Source organism: Balaenoptera musculus, chromosome 8 (assembly GCF_009873245.2).
Source record: "Balaenoptera musculus isolate JJ_BM4_2016_0621 chromosome 8, mBalMus1.pri.v3, whole genome shotgun sequence".
NCBI classification, from domain to species: domain Eukaryota; kingdom Metazoa; phylum Chordata; class Mammalia; order Artiodactyla; family Balaenopteridae; genus Balaenoptera; species Balaenoptera musculus.
Window position 1 is genome coordinate 107,776,143 of NC_045792.1, and position 11,719 is coordinate 107,787,861.

The 11,719-nt window shown below is 50.2% G+C and overlaps 2 protein-coding genes across 2 annotated transcripts in view; one reads left to right on the forward strand and one right to left on the reverse strand.

Annotated features, from left to right (window-relative positions):
• The window catches only part of NADSYN1 (NAD synthetase 1), a 33,442-nt gene extending 32,425 nt beyond the window's left edge, over nt 1-1,017 (forward strand). Inside the window, 1 exon segment of the mRNA XM_036860713.1 lies at nt 783-1,017. Within this exon segment, the coding sequence (XP_036716608.1) occupies nt 783-833 (51 nt within the window). The 3' untranslated portion in view covers nt 834-1,017.
• A 3,768-nt stretch (nt 1,018-4,785) lies between these two features.
• LOC118899265 (mas-related G-protein coupled receptor member B2-like) lies at nt 4,786-7,990 on the reverse strand. The gene is given in 2 exon segments (XM_036860714.1): nt 4,786-5,291; nt 5,293-7,990. Coding segments are annotated over 2 exon segments (948 nt in total). The 5' UTR covers nt 5,835-7,990; the 3' UTR covers nt 4,786-4,885.
• Between the last annotated feature and the right edge of the window lie 3,729 nt (nt 7,991-11,719).

Sequence of the window (11,719 nt, forward strand, 5' to 3'; positions counted from 1 at the left end):
TTTTCTTCCTCCCTGCAGCCTTTCATAGGTAGGCCTGGTCGGGATGTTTCCTGTGAGCTAAACAAAGGTATTTTAGCTTAATGTTCATGACCTGGGAGGCAGGGTTCCCAGAGATGGGCCATTATGTGTAATTTAAGCTTATAGGCAATATCCCTTTAGTGATGAACTTGTAAAAGAATGAGCGCAGCGGCCGGCGCTAGCCGGTGGGGAGCGGGGAGCACCCATGAGGAGATGATGGGCAAACTGAGATGGGACGCAAGCAACACTGCACGGCCGTGGCCGTGGCCCTCATGCAGGGGCCGTCAGGCTATGTCTGGAGACATTTTTGGTTCTCATACCTGGGGTGGGGGCTCTGCTGCCACATATAGTGGGCAGAGTCCAGGGATGCTGCTAGAACGCCCCGTGGTGCACAGCACAGCCTTCTCCCCCCGCCAAGTATTAGTCAGCCGTGGGGCCTCGCTTCCACCAGTACACACTCAGCAGTGGGTTCCCTCACCTCAGGCCTGGGGCTCAGAGGGTGTGCAGAGACCCTCAAATGGAGAAAAACACATGTGGGTAAAGATGGAACTCACCTGGAGTCTTCTAGCCCAGCAGTGACCCCCGTGCCCGGGCCAAGGCACATCCTTCTGGATTCCGGATCCACCCACATCTCGTCACTGAAGATGCTGTCGGAGGACCTGCTTTTTCAGTCCCGTGACCGCGACCCTCTTTCGGGTGAATCGGTGCGTTGTGACGGCCTAGCCGTTCAGGTCCTCGTGGTGACGCTGCATCCTCTCTTCTAGGTCCTCCAGCTGGAGAGAAGACAGCGTCAGGACCTGGACGGTGTGGACTGAGCCCGGGTCCTGCACAGAGGGCTCCCCTCCCGCGAGGATGCGCGTTGCACGTCTGCCTTGCTGGTGGCTGTGAGCGGGAAAGGCTGGCGTGTCCACAAGCCCCGTCCGACGTGTTTCGAGGAGAGGGATCTTTTCAGTCTGGTTTCTTTAAAAAAGGCTGAAATACAAGAGGATGCAATTTTAAACCCTCTTCTTCTCTTTTTTTTAAATTAAAAAATTAATTTAAAAAAATTAATTTTTAAATTAATTTTTATTGGCGTATAGTTGATTTACAATGTTGTGTTAGTTTCTGCTGTACGGCAAAGTGAATCAGCTATACGTATACATATATCCGCTCTCTTTGAGATTCTTTTCCCATAGAGGGCATTACAGAGTCTGAGTAGCGTTCCCTGTGCTGTACAGCAGGTATTGGGATGGACATACACAAACTACTATATATAAGCCCTCTTCTTGAAGCGAGCGCTTCCCCCAGCCCCTCTGGCCCTTGTGCAGCATCTCCTGAGTGTCACCTGAGCCGAAGGAGGATTTTCCAGGCGGGGATGGAGGAGGCCCTGGGGGGTGGAGGGTGGTTCTAGAATGACTGTCCCCACCCATCACCCACCCTTGCAATCTTTGTAGTTTTGCAAAGCAGCCCTTTCTCCTTTTCTTCCTCTGTCCTTGTGTATGACTCTTCTCACTATAAACTGGCCCATTTCCCTGATTTCTGTTTCCTGGTCACCGTCATTGTCATTCCGAGGACCTAAACTTGCAGGGATGTAGATTTGCCTCCATCCTGTGCCACCAGGGAAGGCTTCACATGCTCTCGGGGCAGGCTGTGCGGTCACCATTCCTGCCCCCCGCCATGTGCTGCCCTAAGGAAAGACCCCCCTGGGGGGCCAGCTGCCTGCCGTCCTTGCCAGCCTCCTCCTTCCATTTCGGTCTCACCGTCCTGGGTCAGCACCCAGGTTAAGTGGGACGGTTCCAGTGTGGGCGGGAGGAGAGAGCTGGGCTCTGGTTGCGGACGTTGCGGAAGGTCCAGCCTTGGGCCCGAGCAACACAGCTCAGCCCCCATTCTGCTGGAACACCAGGAATTCCTAAGGATCCCCAGGAATATTTACAAACTGCATCAGCTTGGAGTTTCTGCGTGTGTGTTACCAAAAGCCTTACCCAAGAAAAGAACCTGGTGAACAAGGAAAGGAATTTATTGATTGACGTGCTGAGCAGTCCGGGGGAGTGACAGCTTCAGGCCTGGCTGGACCCAGGGTTTGTGCCATGTCATTGGAACTTGTTTCTCTCTTCCCCTGACCCTGTCTCTGTGTGCTGGCTTCCTCTTGTGACTCCAGTCTTGCAAACTCCCAAGTTCAGATCCAGCAGGAGATTAGCACATGTGCCTTCCCCGTTTCTTCAGTACAGGCCCTGGGTTAGCTCAGTTGGGTCATATGCCCATTTCTGAACCAGTTAGCTACTGCCCCGAGGTCCTCCAAAGAGGACCACGGGGTGTTATCAGAATTAGGAAAAATAGATGGTGAGTTCTCCAAACAGGAACGGCCACTGCACACACCCTCAGGCCCTGGCCCGGGCCCAGGCTCTGGACGATGGCTCCTTGGATCTAAGTCCACGTTTCCTGGCAATGCTACCGCAGACCCTGGGCCTGCAAAGCACATGCACAGAACGTTCCTCAACTTCCCACAGTGACAGCAACACCCAGGGACGTATTAATAAGACTCCAGGCTTGGGCGGAGGGAAGGGAACAAGGGCACACTGCCCTCTTTCCCCGAAGGCTGCCGCCATCTTTGTATCTCCCGCCCCCGGAATCCAGAGCCCCTCCCGCAGGCTCAGGGACAGAATAACCCCTTCTCCCTCACCCCACCGAGGGCCACTTTTCTGTGATGTAAAGTCACTCGACGTAAAGACAACCTTTTACACCACGATGCGAAGCCACATCCTGCTTACCATCTCCGACTCGTCTTCCAGAAGAGACTCTTGGCCTTGTGGAGCCAAATCCCAATGCTACGGTCTGAATGTTCACATCCCCCCAGAATTCATATGGGAAATCCTAACCCCCCCATGCGATGGTGTCAGGGGGCGTGGCCTCTGGGAGGTCATGAGGGCCTGAGGGTGGAGCCCCACGAATGGGATCGCTGTCCTTATAATAGAGACCCCAGGCAGCCCCCGGCCCCTGTGCCACGTGAGGACCCAGCAAGAAGTCTCCCACCCAACCCAGAAGAGTCCCCTTCCCCGACCCTGCCTGCACCTGGTCTTGACTTCCAGCCTCCAGAGCTGTGAGCAGTGCCCTTTTGTTTATGTGTCACCAGGTCTGTGGCATCAATATTTTGTTACAGCAGCCTTCACGTACGTACTGAGACCCCCGTGAAGGTGTTTCTCCTAAAACAAAGGAAAAGTTTACGCTTCAAGGAGAATTCAGTCCTTCACCTTGGGGAGAATCTGGAAAGAAAACAAAACAGCAGTAAAAGCTATTCTTCGAGCCGATGTGGCCCAGGTACGCTGATGAGTATTTCCCTAACTTGAGGACAGTTTTGGGGACGGCCGGCGAGTGGATGGGTGCATCCCGTGCGGGCAGCCCTCCCTGACCCTGTGGGTCTCATCCCAGCGTTTGGCCCTCGTGGGCGGGGTCACGGATGAGCTCAAGAGGAGGTGGCCGTGGGTTCTGCAGCCGAGGGGTGACAGCTCACACACTGCTGTCACCTTCTGGGATGGCTGTCACCCAGGGTGACGGCCAGGCCCCTCGGTGCAGGTGTCGGCACCCCACGGGTGTCCCCCGGGGGGACGTGCACCTTGCTGACACCCTGGGGAGGAGACATCCTCCTCTCTGCCGCCCCCCTCCCCAGCCACGCATGCCCTCCTGAGGCCGCGGCTCCTGCACCACGTGTGCTGGGAGTGGGGTGGGGGGTTTCTGCTCCAGGGAAGGGAGATGGAGGGGGCGGGGACACTGAGGACGGCCAGTCGTGGGGTCAGTGGCAGCGTCCTGAACATTGTCCTGCAAGGGCCTCCTGCACTCAGGGACCCCAGGACCCGGGCCGCTGGTCATCCAGGTATAGGGTAGGGTCCCCCATTTATAAGGTCGTGTCCCCCAGCTATAGGAAGTGTCCCCCCAGCTATAGGGTAGTGTCCCCCCAGTTAAAAGATAGTCACCAGAGCTTGGCTAATGAGGAGCTATGGGTTCCTGTCTGCAACTCCAGCTCGTCGTGTGGGGTCCTGGCTCTTTTCTGAGACCCGAACATAGACAAGCCCGCCCACCCCAGCTCCTGGAGAGGGCAGTGAAGCCTCATGTCAAACCCAGAGCTAACTCGGAATCTCCTGGGGTTGCTCCTGAGAGCAAAGACTCACCAGCACCTTCCTCTCGGTTGGACGGTCGTACAAGCTTTGGCTGAAACATTTCACTCAACAATCAAAGCAGCCTGGGGGACCACACGGAGACCTGAGTGTCACTGCAGCATGAGCTACTGACGCAGCCGAACCCACACCCAACTGGACGTTGCCCACCCCACCCCCAGACAGCATTGGTCAACAAATCTTTATTTCGCTGGAATTCTAAAGACAAAAGGAGAGAGTTTTGAGAGAGATGATAGTACATCCCACGAGGTCAATCCATTAAAAGTCAAGGAAGAAAAAAATAAAACACTGCATCCAGACCCTAGAACATGCCGGATAAATGGGCGAAGGACAAGGGTGCGTCATTTCCAAGGACCAGTCTACATCCGAAAGGAATTTAGCAGCGTTTGTTATCCAAAACTGAAAATGAGCAGAATTTTAACAGTAAGTCAGAGGTTAAAATCGACTTTCTGAGGTTGGTGAGTGTGACTTCACAAACTTTCTGAAGGATAATTTAACAGGTTTCAAAAGGCTCAAATGTGTGCATTTGGTTTCATATACATACAAAAAATTCTGCTTCTGGCTATTCTCGTTTTTCACAAAGAGGAGGCTGGGAAGGGAACTATTTGGGGGTGCTGACTTGGGGAGCTCTGTCCCGCTGGCAGCGAGGCATGGTTACCACCAGGAGATGGTAGGGACCGTGCCCCAGGGACACGGATCCACTGGGAGCCCCCCATCCTTCAGAGGTCCACCCTCTCCACCTTGCCAGTCAGGGGCGCCTTCCCATCCTCACCATCCTCTGTTTCCTCACCCAGGGCCCTTTGGAGGACCACCTTGAGGGGCTCCCTCAGCCGCTGTCTCTGAAGGCCCCCAGTGAAGAAGTCAATAGCAAGGTTAGCGGTGCTGTTGGTGCAGGACAGTTGGATGCAGACGTCGCTGAGAGTGTGATGTTTCATGCCAGCTACGAGGAAGCAGACGATGCAGAGGGGCAGGCTGAAGAGAACGAAGCCCAGGACCGACAGCAGAAGGACCAGGTAGAGCTTTCTGGGCCAGTGTTGCTGGGAGCTCGCCTGGACTCGGAAGAGCAACAGCAGGCTGGACGAGCCCAGGATGGAGAACGGGAGGAGGACCCACACGGTGGTGGCGGTCATCAGTGCAGGACCGAACTTTGTCCTTGGGATGAATAAACTGACCACAGGCATGACCTCTCAGTATATTAACCGAAAAGATCAGAATCCAGAGCAGGGCGCTCACGTTGCCTGACAGGTGCTTGGGGCAACGACACCGATACCAAATAGGGAAGAAGGAGGACAGACAGCGCTGGAAGCTGATGGCGGTCATGATGCCCAGGCCAGTGAAGTAGAAGAAGAACCCCAGGACCATAAAGGTGTCATGCAGGTGAAAGGAATAGTGCAGGAAAAGCTTCAGGATTTGGCAGACAGAGAATACAGTCTGGAAACAAAGGTTCATGAAATCCTCGACGGCCAGATTGAGGCTGTAGATGAAGAAGGCATTTTTCTTGGCGGACAGATGGACAAACGAGATTACTATTCCATTTCCCACCAACCCACAAAGGGCCACAACCACAGTGATGGACCGGAAGATCATGTGGTCAGTGTTCTCTGATCTTGGAGCCAGCGTTGTGGCGTCAATGCTGGAACGATTGCGTGTCTTGCGGTACTGGTCCATGGTGAGGAGATCCGAGCTCAGCAGGACTCTGCTGGGTTCCTCTGATCCGTGATTCCCGGCACTCCTGGGGTGGGTGGGGGGGAGTCAGAGACGGAAACACAGAACCTCAGGCAAGTAAGGTGGGCTCTTGCTCCTCCCCACTCTCCCTGTCTCTCTCTTCTCTCTCCTCCTCCTTCCCTCCTTGCCCCCCTTCTTCCCTCAGTTTGTCTCTTTCTCTTCCCCTTCTATTTCCCACCCCCAAGCCCGGCCACAAATGAACCAAGTCCAGGTCGTTACTGTGGTTCTTGTCTCTCCCTAGAGGATGAGATAAGAGCTCAGCTTCATCCTCTTGAGCTGGGCCCCTTGGGCATCAGTACAGCTCATTCATTCATCTCTGTACTCAACAAACTGATTTGCCGGATGTCCCCTCCAACTTAGGCGCTGAGCAGAACACAGGGTGGGGGAAGTTGGGGAGACCTGGTTTCTGCCCCCAAGGAACCCAGAGGAACAACCACTTACAGGATGGTGCAACTGGAGCTCTAGTACTCAGGGGGGAGTTGACCCTTGAAGACATGGTAGACGTTACCAAGAAAGATGATACCCAATGCAGAGAAACCACTTGAAGAAGGTCCAGAGTCTTGTGGGAGCTTGTGCACTCAGGGTAGACCTCTTAGTATGGTTAGGACCTGAAGAGCGGTTTGGGATACAGGGGAGAGGACGTCGATGATGTAAAGGTGGGTGGAGGCATCTGGTCTACCTCCTTACTTAGGTCCAGGTGGCAGCCCAGATGCATTGATATCTGTAGGGCGAGCTGTGCCTGAGTCCCTAGGATATCCTATCTACTCCATCTGCTTCAATACCATCCTGTACTAATGACTCCGAAAAGTGGGTCAGCCGCCTGAAGGTGCTCTGTGGGCTCCTAGGGCTGTGGGTTCTCATGTCTCAGTGACTGTTGGACAGAAGGATGGCTCCTCTCAAAGACACCTGTGTCCTAATCCCCAGAGTCTATGACGACTGAGGTAGGAGAGAGGGGATGAAGATGGCACATGGAATTAAGATTGCTAACCAGCTGAACTTAAAATAGGCAGATTATCCTGGGTCATTCAGGTGGGCCCCACATGTAATCACAAGGGTCCTTATAAAAAGGAGGCAGAGGAGGAGAGTCAGAGAAGGAGATGTGAAGAGGGAAGCAAGGGAGGGGTGATGTGATGGTTGGCTTTGAAGAGCACAGTAGAGGCCACCAGCCAAGGATGCAGGCCCCTCCAGAAGTTGAAAAATGACCAGGGAACAGCTTCTCCCTTGAAGCCCTGGGAAGGAATGTAGCCCTGTCCACACCTTGATTTTAGCCCAGTGAGACCCATTTTGGGTTTTGGACCTCCATAATTGTAAGGTCATAAATTTGCGGTGATTTGCTACAGCAGCCATAGGAAACTGTTACATAAGGTCGCTCGTTCCGTGGTTGGGCTCAGGTTCCAAGAGGTCCTTTCTGCCCTTTGGGTTTCACGCTTCTTCCCTTTCTCATCCCTTGTTGCCAGCTTCTCCTTATCTTTTACTCAGACCAATTCAGCTCTTCTCCTTTTCTCATCCCCTGGATGCTGCTGACGTTTTCCAGGTCACATTTCTCTGTATTCTGTTCTGTTGTAGTTAAACGACGCCCTTGAATCTGATCTCACCCATTCACATGGCGTTCTGTGGACCACTCGGTTCCCAAACACACCTCTTCAGCCTCCGTCTCTCTTCAGCCCTGACTTGCTCATCAAACTGCCGAGTAATAACACCACATATAACACCACCCCCCAAACGTGTGCTCTCCACTGCGCTTCCTTATTCCTACAAATTACATTGCCACACAAAACCCAGTCCCCTAGATATGAAATGTGAAATCACTGGAGGGCATCAGGTGCACTCTGGGGTCAGGCTGTTTGGGTTGGATTCCTGCCCCTCCCACTAATTAACGAGTGCCTTTGTGTGATGTACTCGGTCTTTGTACTATATATAGTAGGTGCACGCTACTGTATAAAAAATAGATAAACAACAAGGACCTACTGTATAGCATAGGGAACTATATCCAGGGAACTAATTATCCAAGATTAATAATTATAGGTTATTAATCTTGTAATAACCTATAATGGAAAAGAATCTGAAAAAGAATATATATACATATGTATAACTGAATCACTTTGCTGTACACCAGACACTAATGCAACATTGTAAATCAATGATACTTCAATAAAAGAAATTTAAAAAAATTTTTTTTTCGTTTTTTAAAGCACATTTTGAGGAAGGAAGTGTGTAAAAGATAAGTAATTCATTTTAACTTTTGTTGATTTGGGGTTGTTTGTGGAACACCCAGGTGAAGATGTCCAGACAGTCAGGATTTTGGAAGAGAGCTGTGGTCTGGAGGTGTGGATTTAGCAAACATCATTGATGTAAGTGATAGCTAAAGCCACTGAAGAGGATGACATTGCAGGGAGGAAAGGGGCAGGCTGGGGAAGATGTACCATCTATTTACATCCAATGCATAGATGAAGGAGGACCATCAGAAGCACACAGAAGAGGAGAGGGTACAGAGGAAGAAAACAACAGAGAGTGTTGTCTGAGGAGCTAAGAGCAAGACTCAGAAGTAGCGGGGCGGGGGGGACTTCCCTGGTGGTCCAATGGTTAAGACTCTGTGCTTCCAATGCAGGGGTGCAGGTTCCATCCCTGGTCGGGGAACTAAGATCCCACACACTGTGTGGCATGGTGAAAATAAAATAAAGTAACAGAAGCAGAGGGGGATCAGTAGTACAGTAGCAATTCCTTGGAAGTTTGAATTAATGAAATACATTAGTAGCATGAAGGATTTAGCGTACTTTAGAGGGTTTTAGATTGTAGATCCATAATGCACTAGTAACAATATTCTAACGAAATGGAGGATAGATCACTATGAGATTGATGTCATCAAGAATAACGTTTACTTTGCTCACCAAAATATCCTGGGGCACTGTCTTCAGAAGGAACCTGCTCCCTGGGGCTGGTTAGCTGCTTTGATCTGAAGGATGGTCAGGACACCAAGGCCATCTTTGCTGTGGTAGGCTCGCCCTTGGTCCTAGGCTGCTTCTATAAGGAGCCCTGTGACTGCTGGCTTCAGTAGCTGTTCCATTGCAGACTTTCCTGGTTTAAGGTACTTGTCTCTCCACGCCGTGTAGTCCTAATGCAAAAATGGCATAAGTCCCTCCATAAAGTAATTGGATGAGAATGCTGGGGTGGGGTAGGGTAGGCAGGGAAGAGAGCAAACAAGAGGTGGCTAAAATGGGGGAGAATTTTCCAGAAAGGCATGACCTAGGCATCGATATTTCCCATCGAGACATCAGACTGATGCCCAGTGGGCAGGGAGACAGAGGTTGGATGAACTACAAAGCAATGGTGGGTCAAGGAAGACATGGTGGAAACAGTAGGCAAGAGGAACCTGAGAAGCCACAGATGCTCTGGGCTCCAGACCAGACACAAGCTTAACACCCTGGGGGAAATGCAGTAAAGGAGTAGGAGGTGGACAACTCCATCTTACCTTTGATGCTGGTCCAGGCCAGGAAGTGGTCTGCGAGGGTAGGAAGGACCTTCTCTAGATGTCTGATCATGGAGACATCGTCTCTGTCCTTGGACCACCGAGCCACCCTCAGGAGCTCCTGAGGAGAGTGGAGCTCTGAGTGTTATCAAGTTGGTTCAGGGTCCCTTGTTATTTCCTGTGTGGGGTCACTGGCCAATCGGAGTCCAAGCATCATCTCAGGAGAATATCTCAAGATCACGTGTGTGTCCTCTGCATTTCCTCCTGTGTTGCCTCATCCTCACATTCAGCTTCTACCTCGATGTTCTCAGAATCACTCTCTTCCTGTGAATTTTTCTCTGAAAGAAGCCTCAATTGCACATTTGCGGTGCACTAGAACACACCTGTAACACCTGGCATCCATCATCTCGGTGATGTTTGAGACTGTGAACTATCTGGTATGTTTTGGTGGCTAAGCATTATGCAAGGGTCATGCCTGGTAGAATGTCCCTTCAGGGCCATCCTGTTTGGGATCTTCCTCCTCAGCTCACATCCTGACCTTCCCAGATGCTCTGTCCTTTCATCTCTTTCAAAGTCTCAACCTCTCATGTCTCCCCTGCATTCACCCACCACACAGACATCCTAGACACTAAGCACTCCTGCTTCTAGATCAATGCTTCCAGGGGGGCATCAGTGAGGTTGGGTGGGAACCGCTGAATATATTCCACCTCAAGACCTGAGCCATGTTCTTTCCAGAAACCACGTCTAATTGTGGACAGGATGACCTCCAGCCCTTGGGGAGAGACAGCAGAATGGTGAGGATGGAGAGACAGGATAGCTCTGGCCAAGCCCCCTGTAGAACGTCAGAAATAAATGATGAAAGTCTCAAATCAGGGACTTCCCTGGTGGCGCAGTGGTTAAGAATCAGCCTGCCAATGCAGGGGACACGGGCTCGAGCCCTGGTCTGGGAAGATCCCACATGCCGTGGAACAACTGAGCCCATGTGCCATAACTACTGAGCCTGTGCTCTAGAGCCCGCGAGCCACAACTACTGAGCCTGCATGCCTAGAGCCCACGCTCTGCAACGAGAAGCCACCGCAATGAGAAGCCGCTCACCACAACGAAGAGTAGCCCCCGCTTGCCGCAACTAGAGGAAGCCCATGCACAGCAACGAAGACCCAATGCAGCCAAAAATAAATAAATAATTAGTAAATAAATCAATTTATTAAAAAAAAAAAAAGGAAAGTCTCAAATCACACCCTCTGCTGTGGAGTCACCACGGTCCAGCTCAGGCTCCTAAGCTTCCCAGGGATAAACAGATCCAGAAATCGTTTATCACACCTTCCAAATTCCCACCAGAAGGATTTTTTCCCCACTATGTTTAGTTTTACTTTCAGTTGCATGAGATACTTTTCCAGTGATGAGGAACTGGTGTGGTCTTTTCAGGCTCATGCCTTCCAGGATCAATAATTAGAGAAACCCAATGAGAAAAGAGAAATGAATGCATGTTTCCTCCTGGTCATAGGCAAGTACGTTGATCGTGTCTGCCTGAAATACAGTTTCATTTCCACTGCTTGGGATCCTTGTGTCAACCAGCTCAAGCCTCTCCCTCAACTGGATACAGTAAATGAAAAAGGCACCCATGTCCCTTCCTTTCCAAATCTTTTAAAACTCTGTAACAGTGATTCTCAAACATTTTGATCTTAAGACCCCAAAGAGCATTTGTTTACGTCATTTATATCTGTTGATGTCTACCATCTTAAAATAAAACTGAAAAATTAATTTATTTTATAAAGTCATTTTAAAATAAAAATAATAAGCCCATGTCATTTTACCATGAGTTGTATATTTTTAATTAGAAATATAGATTTTTTTAAATAAAAATATCTCAGTGAGAAGAGTGGCATTGTTTTACACGTTATGCAAATCTTTTCATGGGAAGACAGTAGGAGTCTCATATCTGCTTCTGCATTCAATCTTTTGCATAATGTTATTTTGGTTGAAGTATATGAAGAAAATATGACCCCACATAGATATGTTGTAGGAAAACATTAAGAGGAGTTTGATAGCCATTTCAGGACCCTTCTGTGAAATTTGAAATATGCTTCCCTGAAATTCTGCCAAAACTTAACAAGTGGTAGTTTCTTCAAGGTTAGCTGTAATGTGGAATCTGAAACCATATCAATAAACTTTTCATACTCTGTTATGTTAAAATTCATTGATCTAAATTGCACTTTGATTGAATCTTTTACACATGTGTTATTTTGTAACATCAAGTATTAGTCATTTGGAAAATATTGGTTCACTGAGTTATGCAGACCTTCCAAATGTGGACACATTTAATTATATACCCTGTCTGTCTATCTATCTATCTATCTATCTA